Source organism: Rana temporaria, chromosome 8 (assembly GCF_905171775.1).
Source record: "Rana temporaria chromosome 8, aRanTem1.1, whole genome shotgun sequence".
In the NCBI taxonomy this organism is placed as follows: Eukaryota; Metazoa; Chordata; class Amphibia; order Anura; family Ranidae; genus Rana; species Rana temporaria.
Genome location: NC_053496.1, coordinates 3622542 through 3637024, shown reverse-complemented (window position 1 = coordinate 3637024; position 14483 = coordinate 3622542). Strand labels below are relative to the sequence as shown.

At 49.1% G+C, this 14483-nt stretch overlaps 1 protein-coding gene across 2 annotated transcripts in view; it reads right to left on the bottom strand.

Annotated features, from left to right (window-relative positions):
* Positions 1 to 14483, bottom strand: part of HOGA1 (4-hydroxy-2-oxoglutarate aldolase 1) — a 108111-nt gene that overhangs the window by 62420 nt on the left and 31208 nt on the right. For both annotated transcript variants that reach the window (XM_040361220.1, XM_040361221.1), the window contains exon 5: positions 2511 to 2607. In XM_040361220.1, coding sequence (XP_040217154.1) covers positions 2511 to 2607 — 97 coding nt within the window. The remainder of the gene's footprint in view (positions 1 to 2510; positions 2608 to 14483) is intronic.

Sequence of the window (14483 nt, the reverse complement as noted above, 5' to 3'; positions counted from 1 at the left end):
CTGATCACCAATGTAATAGGTATATTGTAAGTTACAGGTAGTAAGTAGAAGCCGAGGTTCCCTGAGACCTGAAAGTTATTTTGCAGGTCTCTCCGTGTGAAAACGAGAGATCCTGGTGTGAGGGATTCGGGGAACTCAGATGGCTTTGAAGAAGCACACGTTGCAGAGGTGCCTCATCAGTCCAGTGTGGCAGCACATTTATTTGCAAACATTTGCAACAAAACCTCTGACCTGAGATGCAGATACGGGTTACTTTGGTTTATTTGTGTAAAGTCTGAGTAATAAAAAGAAAGAAAAGACGGTTCCTTGTGAGAAAACTACCACATGGTGTCATGTACAGGAAAAGAGCAGCTGATGTACATAAAACACCTTCCCACAGGAGAACAAACTGTGAGTGATGACTTTTTTCAAGCTGTTCAAAATTGGGGAAGGAGTAGAAATTAATAACTTCCAAGTCAGCTCCCCAAAGTCCAAAACTTCCAAGTCAGCTCCCCAAAGTCCAAACTTCCAAGTCAGCTCCCCAAAGTCCAAACTTCCAAGTCAGCTCCCCAAAGTCCAAACTTCCAAGTCAGCTCCCCAAAGTCCAAACTTCCAAGTCAGCTCCCCAAAGTCCAAACTTCCAAGTCAGCTCCCCAAAGTCCAAACTTCCAAGTCAGCTCCCCAAAGTCCAAACTTCCAAGTCAACTCCCCAAAGTCCAAACTTCCAAGTCAGCTCCCCAAAGTCCAAACTTCCAAGTCAGCTCCCCAAAGTCCAAACTTCCAAGTCAGCTCCCCAAAGTCCAAACTTCCAAGTCAGCTCCCCAAAGTCCAAACTTCCAAGTCAGCTCCCCAAAGTCCAAACTTCCAAGTCAGCTCCCCAAAGTCCAAACTTCCAAGTCAACTCCCCAAAGTCCAAACTTCCAAGTCAACTCCCCAAAGTCCAAACTTCCAAGTCAACTCCCCAAAGTCCAAACTTCCAAGTCAACTCCCCAAAGTCCAAACTTCCAAGTCAACTCCCCAAAGTCCAAACTTCCAAGTCAACTCCCCAAAGTCCAAACGTCAAAGTCAACTCCCCAAAGTCCAAACGTCAAAGTCAACTCCCCAAAGTCCAAACGTCAAAGTCAACTCCCCAAAGTCCACACGTCAAAGTCAACTCCCCAAAGTCCAAACGTCAAAGTCAACTCCCCAAAGTCCAAACGTCAAAGTCAACTCCCCAAAGTCCAAACGTCAAAGTCAACTCCCCAAAGTCCAAACTTCCAAGTCAACTCCCCAAAGTCCAAACTTCCAAGTCAACTTCCCAAAACTTCCAAGTCAGCTTCCCAAAGTCCAAACATCAAAATCAGCTCCCTGAAATGTAAACTTTCAAGTCAACTCTCCAAATTCCAAACTTCCAAGCCAGCTTCCCAAAGTCCAAACATTAAAGTCAGCTACCTGAAGTCCAAACTTCCAAGTCAACTCCCCAAAATGTAAAACTTTTAAGTCAGCTTCCTAAAGTCCAAATTTCGAAGTCAGCTTCCCAAAGTCCAAACACTCATTTTAGAGCAGGGGCCTATCTTCTACCCTTCTATGGGAAGTCTATGGGCACAATAGTCTTTGAGATTATAATGAAAGTTGTAAACATAAAAATGGTTCATCAAGAGCAATCACCTCCTCGCTTTGACCTCTTGTCTACCTTATCATGCTTATAAACAGCAGAGTTAACAAGGGGTTAATGCAAGATCACAGCTGCAGTGTAGGTTTTAGACCTGACAAAGGCTTTCAGATAAAAGTGATCTAGAGCAGCCCAATCACTTTTATATGGCTCTGAATGTGCACTCCAAAACCCCCCCACATAAGCAGTGCCCGTGGTGGTTTCACGGCTCTCCCGTTATTCTGGGGAGTCAGTCCACGATCAAGGTAAGTGGCTTCTACAGTGAGAGCAGGAGGTGTACCCCACCCCCCCCCACCTCTCAATCACTCCTGCAACTATTGAACACAGAGACAACATGCATTACGTCACCTCCATGTTCACAGCGCTCACTGGTCGGCTACAGAAGCTGAGGATGCAGCTAATCAAGCTCAATCTGTGCTTGTTTAGCTGCAGTGGAGGGCAGGGGTGACATTAGGGGTCTAATAGACAACTGAGGTCTCCATTAGGAAAACCTGTCTCCTGCCCAATGCTATTACATACAGGGCTTGTTAGACCACCTTCTGATAGCAATACATTTAAAGAAAGAATTTTTTTTTTTTTTACATAAAATAAAAATATACATTTTTTTTAAAGCACTACCATACCCCCCCCCCCCTATAAAAAGCACAGCATAGACCACGCTTGTTTAAAGAGTTGTGTTTCATATGGTGCCCCAATACACTTTCTTCTTTTGTCACCATTGGACCCCGCTAGGGCAAGGTAACACCCGACAACAGAAAAAAAGAAAGGGCAATGAAAAAAATAGAAGAAAGGCAAAGCTTTCTAAGAAAGGTACGTCATTTAGGTCTGGACCTCTGCTAAAGGAAATAAATAGAAAAAGTATTAATATTACTTTACTCACCTACTGAGTAGCCAGCCAACAGGAAGCCTGCAGATCCAGACAGCACCTGGAAGCCAAGGTGACGGGTTTTGTGGATTATAAGGCCCATACGTGTCACCTACAATAAAAAAAAATCATAAAAATTTTATATTCAACGTTTTTTTTGTTGAAAAAAAAAAAAAAAAAAAAAAACAACAAATAGACGTCCTCTTTTTTGTGCACACTCCCCGCGCGCGCTGTGATCGCAGAGTCAATGAGATTCGGGTGATCACAGATCGGAGTAAGGGGCCGATCTAAGCCCCCTTGCCACGTGATCAGCTGTCACGTGGCCAATGACAGCTGATCACATGAAGTAAACATGATCGGTAATATTTTCGGCTGATCACCGCCTTCTGTGAAAGGGACATCGTTCTGGAAGAGGCGCAGCCACCTCAACTTTGCCCACCAGAGCCACCTGCTAGTGCCCACCAGTGCATTTCAGTGCCACCTATCAATGCCCACCAGTGGTCTCAATCTGTGCCTCATCAGTGCCACCTAGCAGTGCTGCCTATCAGTGTCACCTACTAGTGCCCATCACTGCCACCCATCAGTGCCACCTATCAATGCCTAGTGTCACCTATCAGTGCCCACCAGTGCTGCCTCATCAGTGCCACCTGCCAGTGCATTTCAGTGCCACCCATCAATGCCCACCAGTGCCGCCACTCAGTGCCTTATCAGTGCCACTTATCAATGCTCATCGGTGCCACCTCACAGTGCCCACCAGTGCCACCTATCAGTGCAGCCTCATCAGCGTACAGCAATGAAAGAGAAAAATTACCAGTTTGAAAATGTTTATAACAAAATATTTCCTGACGAGATTCCTGGCAAGCTTTTCTTGAAAAGCCGAGTGTGCACACGGCACATTCAAAAGAACCTCCGTTCTTTTGAATGGCAGGAACGCGGTGACGTCATCGACACGACAAGCATGCGCTCGTCACATTTGGCGCCGTCGCCACCATCTTGCTTCACCCTACACTACCCTTGTAAGCTACCGCGCATGCGTCGAAGTCTCATCGAGCATGCGCAGGCTTACCGGAGGACAGGTAAGCTTGTAGCCGCAAACACATAGGCCCCGTACACACGGCCGAGGAACTCGACGTGCCAAACACATCGAGTTCCTCGGCCAGTTCAGCCCTGAAGCCGCCGAGGAGCTCGGCGGGCCGAGAGCTCCCATAGAACAACGAGGAAATAGAGAACATGTTCTCTATTTCCTCGTTGAGCTCCTCGTCGGCTTCCTCTGCGAAATTGTACACACGGCCGGGTTTCTCGGCAGAATTCAGCCAGAAACTCGGTCGGAAGCTGAATTCTGCCGAGGAAACTGGTCGTGTGTACGGGGCCATACACATACACACACTTTTCTCGTCGGGAATCAGACGAGAAAATAAAGAGCAGGTTCTCTATTTTTCTCATCCAGATTCCCGTCAGTTTTCACGACGAGAAAATATACACACGACCGGTTTTCTCGCCAAAAAGCTCTGCCAGCAGTTTTCTTGCCGAGAAAACCGTGCGTGTGTATGAGGTCGAGGGCCGATTTCCTAGATGAAGATGAAATTTGCCTAATAGAGAACCCTTTTAACAAATGATGATCCTCACATCATTACATTATCCCTGTGTAAGCAATCTCAGTTCTGTTTTAAGAAAAGCTGCAGTGTCTGCGTCACTTTAGGCATGGAGGACGGGACCTGGTACCGAGGGACACAGACAAGACCTGGTACCGAGGGACACAGACAAGACCTGGTACCGAGGGACACAGACAAGACCTGGTACCGAGGGACACAGACAAGACCTGGTACCGAGGGACACAGACAAGACCTGGTACCGAGGGACACAGACAAGACCTGGTACCGAGGGACACAGACAAGACCTGGTACCGAGGGACACAGACAAGACCTGGTACCGAGGGACACAGACAAGACCTGGTACCGAGGGACCCAGACAAGACCTGGTACCGAGGGACCCAGACAAGACCTGGTACCGAGGGACCCAGACAAGACCTGGTACCGAGGGACCCAGACAAGACCTGGTACCGAGGGACCCAGACAAGACCTGGTACCGAGGGACCCAGACAAGACCTGGTACCGAGGGACCCAGACAAGACCTGGTACCGAGGGACCCAGACAAGACCTGGTACCGAGGGACCCAGACAAGACCTGGTACCGAGGGACCCAGACAAGACCTGGTACCGAGGGACACAGACAAGACCTGGTACCGAGGGACACAGACAAGACCTGGTACCGAGGGACACAGACAAGACCTGGTACAGAGGGACCCAGACAAGACCTGAGCAGTATTCACAAAGCACTCGCCCCCGTACCTTGCCGCGGCGTAGCGCAATATGGCCGGCGTAAGTAGGCAGGTAGTGGGCGTGCTACATTTAAATTAACCGTGACCCCATGTAAATGAAGGGCCAATCGAACGGCGCCTGCGCGCATGCTCAGAATCACGTCGCATATACTCCCTAAGATACGTCGGCTCAATGCTTTCGACGTGAACGTAGCCTACGCCCAGCCCCATTCCCGTACCACTTACGTAAACGACGTAAAATTCGACGGCTGTTCCGACGTCCATACCTTTGCATGGGTAGCGCCACCTATAGCAGGGATAACTTTACGCCGGACGTACGCCTTACGTAAACGGCGTAGCTTACTGCGACGGGCGCAAGTACGTTCGTGAATCGGCGTATCTAGGTCATTTACATATTCGACGCGTAAATCAACGGAAGCGCCCCTAGCGGCCAGCGTAAATATGCACCCAAGATCCGACGACGTAGGAGACTTACGTCGGTCGGATGAGGCCAGAATTCAGGCGTATCTAGTATAGAGAATAGGGCGCATAGCTACGACGGCGCATCTGTTCACTTACGCTGCGTATCTGTAGATACGCCAGTCTAAGTGTTCTGTGAATCTAGCTCGATATGTTTAGGTATGTTCTGGAGCTTCCCGAGATTCATACCAGGAATGCTCCATTATACAAACCTCAGCTTCATGTAGGAAGAATGCCCTTCGCTCTACCCCCTCTGCCACCTACCCAATGACCCACCACTATGATGGGTGGCTTTAGTGACCAATATGGAGGAATGGACAGCAGGCCATGGCTCTGACGTCCTGGATAAGAGAGAGAACCCTCTTCACAAAGGGCAGCCTTTAGGAAATACTCTCTTGGTCTATATCAGGGGTCTCCAAACTTTTCCTAAACAAGGGGACAGTTCACTGTTCTTCAGGCTTTAGGGTGCCGGACTGTGGCCATTGGGAGTAGAAAAAGTCCTGACGTTAGTGGGAAAAAAATGATTGACCATCTTTGGTGCCAGTGGGAGGAATTGTGCCCCATTGTTGGTGTCAGTGGGAGGAATTGTGCCCCATTATTGGTATCAGTGGGAGGAATAGTGTCCCATCACTTGTGTCAGTGGGAGGAATAGTGTCCCATCATTGGTGTCAGTGGGAGGAATAGTGTCCCATCATTGGTGTCAGTGGGAGGAATAGTGTCCCATCATTGGTGTCAGTGGGAGGAGTAGTGTCCCATCATTGGTGTCAGTGGGAGGAATAGTGTCCCATCATTGGTGTCAGTGGGAGGAATAGTGTCCCATCATTGGTGTCAGTGGGAGGAATAGTGTCCCATCATTGGTGTCAGTGGGAGGAATAGTGTCCCATCATTGGTGTCAGTGAGAGGAATAGTGTCCCATCATTGGTGTCAGTGGGAGGAATAGTGTCCCATCATTGGTGTCAGTGGGGGGGGATTGTGTCCCATCATTGGTGTCAGTGGGGGGGGTTGTGTCCCATCATTGGTGTACTTGGGAGGATTTATGCCCCATCACTGGTGTCATTGGGAGGAACTGTGTCCCATCATTGGTGTCAGTGGGAGGATTTATCCCCATCATTGGTGTCAGTGGGAGGAATAGTGTCCCATCATTGGTGTTAGTGGGAGGATTTATGCCCCATCACTGATGTCATTGTGAGGAACTGTGTCCCATCGTTGGTGTCATTGGGCCCAACTGTCGGTGTCAGTGGGAGGAATTGTACCCCATCATTAATGTCAGTGGGAGTAATTGGACCCCATTGGGGGGGGGGGGATTGTGTCCCATCATTGGTGTCAGTGGGGGGGGGATTGTGTCCCATCATTGGTGTACTTGGGAGGATTTATGCCCCATCACTGGTGTCATTGGGAGGAACTGTGTCCCATCGTTGGTGTCAGTGGGAGGATTTATCCCCATCATTGGTGTCATTGGGAGGAACTGTGTCCCATCATTGGTGTCAGTGGGGGGGGGGGGGATTGTGTCCCATCATTGGGAGGATTCATGCCCCATCACTGGTGTCAGTGCGAAGAACTGTGTCCCATCCTTGGTGTCAGTGGGAGGAATTGTACCCCATCGTTAATGTCAGTTGGAGCAATTGGGCCCCATAATTGGTGTTATTGGGCACCATCGTTGGTGCCAGTGGGAGGAGTGGTGCCCCACCATTGGTGTCATTAGGAAGAATTGTGTCCCATCCTTGGTGTCATTGGAACGAATTGTGCTCCATCATTGGTGTAATTGGGAGGATTCATGCCCCATCACTGATGTCATTGGGAGGAACTGTGTCCCATCCTTGGTGTCATTGGGCCCAATTGTTGGTGTCAGTGGGAGGAATTGTACCCCATCATTAATGTCAGTGGGAGTAATTGGACCCCATTGTTGGTGTCATTAGGAAAAATTGTGTCTCTTCACTGTGGTTTTAGTGGAGGGGAAAATGATCCCCCATTGTTGGTATCAGCGGATGCAATAGTGCCCCAAGGGCCAGGTAAAAGCAAGCAAAGGGCAGTAGTTTGGTGACCACTGGTCTATATGATTGTAGACCTGAGGCCCCTCCAGCTGCTCCGGAACTACATTTCCCACGAGGCACTGCAAGGCTGGCAGCATAAATTCCTCCCAGGGGCTTGATGGGACTTGTAGGTCGCCTACCCCCGTCGTAGATGGTCACTGGTGATCCCATCGCTGGTAAATGGTGTGCATTATAAATGTAGGCCGGTGCAGGGGTGTATTTAGGTTTTGTGCCGCCCTAGGCCTGGTGAAACTCGCGCACCCCCTACTTTATATATGACGCACCCCTTCCTTTTTAAGACCCGCCCTATCATTTTCATTGGAGGAGTACAAGGTGGGATGAGGACAGGGGGACAGGATGGGATGAGGACAGGGGGACAGGATGGGATAAGGACAGGGGGACAGGGTGGGATAAGGACAGGATGGGATAAGGACAGGGGGACAGGATGGGATAAGGACAGGGGGACAGGATGGGATGAGGACAGGGGGACAGGATGGGATGAGGACAGGGGGACAGGATGGGATAAGGACAGGGGGACAGGATGGGATGAGGACAGGGGGACAGGATGGGATAAGGAGAGGGGGACAGGGTGGGATGAGGACAGGGGGACAGGATGGGATGAGGACAGGGGGACAGGATGGGATAAGGAGAGGGGGACAGGATGGGATAAGGAGAGGGGGACAGGGTGGGATGAGGACAGAGGGACAGGGTGGGATGAGCACAGAGGGACAGGGTGGGATGAGGACAGGGGGACAGGATGGGATAAGGAGAGGGGGACAGGATGGGATAAGGACAGGGGGACAGGATGGGATAAGGACAGGGGGACAGGATGGGATAAGGACAGGGGGACAGGATGGGATAAGGACAGGGGGACAGGATGGGATAAGGACAGGGGGACAGGATGGGATAAGGACAGGGGGACAGGATGGGATAAGGACAGGGGGGACAGGATGGGATAAGGACAGGGGGACAGGATGGGATAAGGACAGGGGGACAGGATGGGATAAGGAGAGGGGGACAGGGTGGGATAAGGAGAGGGGGACAGGGTGGGATGAGGACAGGGGGACAGGGTGGGATGAGCACAGGGGGACAGGGTGGGATGAGCACAGGGGGACAGGGTGGGATGAGCACAGGGGAACAGAGCATCTTTTAATTTGGGGGGAGAGGGTGGTATGGAGATATGTGCCGAGGAGTGATTTGATTTTTTGCCGCCCCCCGCAAAGTGCCGCCCTAGGCCTGGGCCTTGTCGGCCTAGGCCATAATACATCACTGGGCCGGTGTGCATTATAAATGTACTAGTCTGAATGATGGGGCTGGTGTTGTGGATCATTGCCCCACGTCCCTCTACTGAGCCGAGGCTCGGCGCCGTCTGGGTGCGGCGGAGTGTGCTTTGGCTCCATGCCACGGCTGAAAATGTCAAGTTGCTGACTCTCTGCCTGGAACAAATTCTAGGGTGTTCAGAAAGCCGACATCAGAATTATGTGAGCGAATATGTGCAGACAGGCTGCGAGATCATTATTATATCCACGTCACATGGTTACTCATCTAAAAGACTTCCAAAAAGAGATATCTCACTTTATTAACCGCTTAGCGACCGCCGCACGACGATGTACGTCGACGCAATGCCTCGGGCAGGCAAATGGGCGTACCTGTACGTCCCTTTAACCACTTAAGCCCCGGACCAAAATGCAGCTAAAGGACCAGGCCCCTTTTTTTGCAAATCGGCACTGCGACGCTTTAACTGACAATTGCGCGGTCGTGCGAAGTGGCTCCCAAACAAAATTGGCGTCCTTTTTTTCCCCCACAAATAGAGCTTTATTTTGGTGGTATTTGATCACCTCTGCGGTTTTTATTTTTTGCGCTATAAACAAAATTAGAGTGACAATTTTGAAAAAAATTCAATGTTTTTTACTTTTTTCTATAATAAATATCCCCCAAAAATATATAAAAACACATTTGTTTCCTCAGTTTATTCCGATACGTATTCTTCTACATATTTTTGGTAAAAGAAATCGCAATAAGCGTTTATCGGTTGGTTTGCGGAAAATTTATAGCGTTTACAAAATAGGGGATAGTTTTATTGGATTTTTATAATTTTTTACTACTAATGGCGGCGATCAGCGATTTGTTTCGTGACTGCGACATTATGGCGGACACTTCGGACAATTTTGACACATTTTTGGGACCATTGCCATTTTCACAGCAAAAAAATGCATTTAAAATGCTCTGATTAATGTGAAAATGACAATTGCAGTTTGGGAGTTAACCACAAGGGGGCGCTGAAGGGGTTATGTGTGACCTCATGTGTGTTTCTAACTGTAGGGGGGTGTGGCTGTAGGTGTGACGTCATCGATTGTGTCCCCCTATAAAAGGGATCACTCGATCGATGCAGCCGCCACAGTGAAGAACGGGGAAGCCGTGTTTACACACGGCTCACCCCGTTCTTCAGCTCCAGGGAGCGATCGCGGGACTTCAGCGGCGATCGGGTCCGCGGGTTCCGTGGTCACGGAGCTTCGGACCAGGTCGCGGGAGCGCGAAGGGCAACGTACATATACGTTGATGTGCCCAGCCGCGCCATTCTGCCGACGTATATTGTCGTGCAGCGGTCCTTAAGTGGTTAAATTTGCTGCTCGCCAGTTCACCCGCGGGTCCCGGGAACTAGATTTTCCCGGGCGGCCCGCGATTGCGGTTGGCAAAGGCAGAACAGGGGGGGGGGGATGCCTTTGTAAACAAGGCATTCCCCCTGTTCTGCTTAGCGACACGTCACTGATCGAATGTTCCCTGTGATCGGGAACAGAGATCAGTGACATGTCCCTGGTAGCTCCTCCCTAGGACACACTTAACCCCTTCAGCGCCACCTAGTGTTTAACCCCTTCACTGCCAGTGTCATTTTCACAGAAACCAGTGCATTTTTATAGCACTGATTGCTGTAAAAATGACAACGGTCCCAAAAATGTGTCAAAAGTGTCCGCCGTAAGGTGGCATTCTCGATAAAAAAAAATAAAATAAAAAAAAAATAGTATAACAAAAATGCCATAAAACGATCCACTATTTTGTAGACGCTGTAACTTTTGTGCAAACCAAACGCTTATTGCGATTTTTTTTTTTTTACCAAAAATATGTAGAAGAATACGTATCGCCCAAAACTGAGGAAAAAAAAAAAATCGCTTTTTAAAAATAAATTTTAAAATTGGGGATTTTTTTTATAGCAAAAAGTACAAAATATATATATTTTTTTATTCAAAATTGTCGCTCTATTTTTGTTTATAGCGCAAAAAATAAAATATTATCGTCTCCCCTGCAGATTGTATAAGTTCCCCCACTCACATAGAAATGAAGGGTCTATAATTTCTCTCATAGGTGTATTTTATGATAGAGACAGAAGATCAACCAAAGCTCCAGAGAGATCACATGATACAAATGTTATAAATGGAGGAAAATAAGTATTTGACCCGCTTAGTAGTTGGGGGAGGTTCCTTAGTAGTTGGGGGAGGTTCCTTGTTAGGAAGCACAGAGGTCAGACGTTTCTTGTAGTTGGGGGAGGTTCCTTAGTAGTTGGAGAGGTTCCTTAGTAGTTGGGGGAGGTTCCTTAGTAGTTGGGGGAGGTTCCTTAGTAGTTGGGGGGAGGTTCCTTAGTAGTTGGGGGGAGGTTCCTTAGTAGTTGGGGGGAGGTTCCTTGTTAGGAAGCACAGAGGTCAGACGTTCCTTAGTAGTTGGTGGAGGTTCCTTAGTAGTTGGTGGAGGTTCCTTAGTAGTTGGGGGAGGTTCCTTAGTAGTTGGGGGAGGTTCCTTGTTAGGAAGCACAGAGGTCAGACGTTTCTTGTAGTTGGGGGAGGTTCCTTAGTAGTTGGAGAGGTTTCTTAGTAGTTGGGGGAGGTTCCTTAGTAGTTGGGGGAGGTTCCTTAGTAGTTGGGGGGAGGTTCCTTAGTAGTTGGGGGGAGGTTCCTTAGTAGTTGGGGGAGGTTCCTTGTTAGGAAGCACAGAGGTCAGACGTTCCTTAGTAGTTGGTGGAGGTTCCTTAGTAGTTGGGGGAGGTTCCTTAGTAGTTGGGGGAGGTTCCTTAGTAGTTGGGGAGGTTCCTTAGTAGTTGGGGGGAGGTTCCTTAGTAGTTGGGGGGAGGTTCCTTAGTAGTTGGGGGGAGGTTCCTTAGTAGTTGGGGGGAGGTTCCTTAGTAGTTGGGGGAGGTTCCTTGTTAGGAAGCACAGAGGTCAGACGTTCCTTAGTAGTTGGTGGAGGTTCCTTAGTAGTTGGTGGAGGTTCCTTAGTAGTTGGTGGAGGTTCCTTAGTAGTTGGTGGAGGTTCCTTAGTAGTTGGTGGAGGTTCCTTGGTAGTTAGGGGTGGTCCCTTAGTAGTCGGGGGAGGTTCCTTGTTGGGAAGCACAGAGGTCAGACGTTTCTTGTAGTCGGTGATCAGGTCTCCACACATCTCAGGAGGGATTTTCTCTTCTTTACAGATCTTCTCTAAATCCTGAAGGTTTCTTGGCAACTCAAAGTTTCGGCTCCTCCTCCATACATTTTCTATGGGATTAAGGTCTTGAGCTTGGCTAGGCCACTCCATCACCTTCATGTGCTTCTTCTTGAGCCGCTCCTTTGTCGCCTTGGCGGTGTGTTTTGGGTCATTGTCATGCTGGAAGACCCGTCCATGACCCATCTTCAGTGTTCTGTCTGAGGGAAGAAGGTTCTCCTCCAAGATCTTACAATACGTGGCCCCGCCCATTGGCCCCTCAATGCGGCAAAGTCGGCCTGGACCTTTATCAGAGAAACCCCCCGAATCCTCATGACTTTCTCCCGATCTTCTCTGACCTCAGAACTTTCTCCCGATCTTCTCTGACCTCAGAACTTTCTCCCGATCTTCTCTGACCTCAGAACTTTCTCCCGATCTTCTCTGACCTCAGAACTTTCTCCCGATCTTCTCTGACCTCAGAACTTTCTCCCGATCTTCTCTGACCTCAGAACTTTCCCCCGATCTTCTCTGACCTCAGAACTTTCTCCCCATCTTCTCTGACCTTAGAACTTTCTCCCGATCTTCTCTGACCTCAGAACTTTCTCCCGATCTTCTCTGACCGCAGAACTTTCTCCCGATCTTCTCTGACCTCAGAACTTTCCCCCGATCTTCTCTGAATCATTTAGATTATCATTGGGAGACTTCAGACGTTCTGTACTTGTGTCTTCCTGAGGAGGGGGCCTTGCGGGGGCTGCAGGATTCCAATCCATGGTGGTGTATTGTGTCACCAATGGTGTGTTTGGTGACTGCGGTCCCAACTGCCTTGAGATCCTTCACAAGCTCCTCCCATGTGCACCGTCTATTTGCCTTTAGTAAATCAACCCCATAGACTTTTTTTTTTTTTTAGAGCGTGTTAATAGGCGCTAAACCTGAAAAGCGCGTTCTATTTAAGCTCAGGTTGTCATTTAACGCTTTTCTGTTTATAGACCGGGAAGAATTTCTCTCCCTCGTAAACTTCACACTAAACCTTCACAGGAGACTTCATAAAAGATCCCCGGGATACGTCCAATGAATGGAGAGGAAGAACTTTTATTAATGGACTTCTTGTTAAAAAGGATACTTAGGATCAGGAATTCCGAGCACTCGCCCGTCTTTAGCGACCGTTGTAAAGTTTGCCAAAAACAAGATCCTTTATCTTTATTGTTTCTTAGCTGTGCCATAATAATATATCACGATATACCTCCAATCAACAGAAACTAAGAAGGGGTAAAAAATGACTAGGCCTAGTTATTATTATCATCCCTTTTATGCCTATTTCTCACATTTGGTGCTTGCAAGTTAAAACCCGGATTTTTTGCTAGAAAGATACTTAACCACTTCCCGCCCGGGCAATAGACAATTGACGTCCGGGAAGTGGTTCTGTTATCCTGACTGGACATCTATTGATGTGCAGCAGGATAACGTGGGGGCGTGCAGCGCGGCGATCGGTGGTGCGGGTGTCAGTCTGACACCCCGCATCTCCGATCTCGGTAAAGAGCCTCCGGCGGAGGTTCTTTACCACGTGATCAGCCTTAACCTATCACAGCTGATCACGATGTAAACAGGAAGAGCCGTTGATCGGCTCTTCCTCACTCGCATCTGACAGACCCGAGTAGAGGAGAGCCGATCGGCAAGTCTCCTGACAGGGGGGGTCTGCGCTGATTGTTTATCAGCGTAGCCCCCCCGCGGATGCCCACACTGGACCACCAGGGAAGCCACCAGGACCACCAGGGAAGGGGGCAACATGTGGATGGCCAGGTATGTACCCCGTGGCCATTCACATGTTAAAAAATATTTGCAATAGATGCCAATCAGTGCACTGACTGGCAACATTTAAAAAAGTGATGCCCAGCAATGCCACCATCAGTGCCACCTCTCAGTGTCCATCAGAGCCACCTCTCAGTTGACCATCAGTGCCACCTATCAGTGCCCATCAGTGCCGCCCATGAGAGCTGTGCCACCCATGAGTGCCCATCAGTGCCGCACTGAGTGCCCATCAGTGCCACATACCAGCGCTGCCTATCAGTGCCACCTCATCGGTGCAGCCATATCAGTCCCCGTAATTAACCTCCTGAGACCCACGCTATAGCCGAATGGCGGCTACAGCGCGGATCTGAAAATCCAACTAGACGTCAATTGACGTCCACCCCTTTAGGCGTTCCCCGCTCGCTCCAGAGCGCGCAGCGGGGAAACCCTGTGTTGGCCGTGTTCCTTGGACACAGCCTCTTACAGATCGCCGCGAACGGGCAATCAGAGTGGCCGTTTGCGATTTGATCTGTGCGGCCAATGAGAGATGATCTCATATGTTTACATATGAGATCATCTCTCATTCCCGGCTCTCACAGAGACAGCGGTGCTGTCTCTGGAGAGGAGACGGATCTGTGTCTCTTGTACATAGAGACACAGATCGGTCACCCCCCCCACCCACCTACAGTTAGAACACTATGCAAGGAATACATTTAACCCCTTCCTCACCCCCTAGTGTTAACCCCTTCAATGCCAGTCACATTTATACAGTAATTAGTGCATATTTATAGCACTGATCGCAGTATAAATGTGAATGGCGCCAAAAATGTGTCAAAAGTGTCCGATGTGTCCGCCATAATGTCGCAGTCCCAATAAAAATCGCAGATCGCCGCCATTACTAGTAAAAAAATAAATAAAAAATAATAATTCTGTC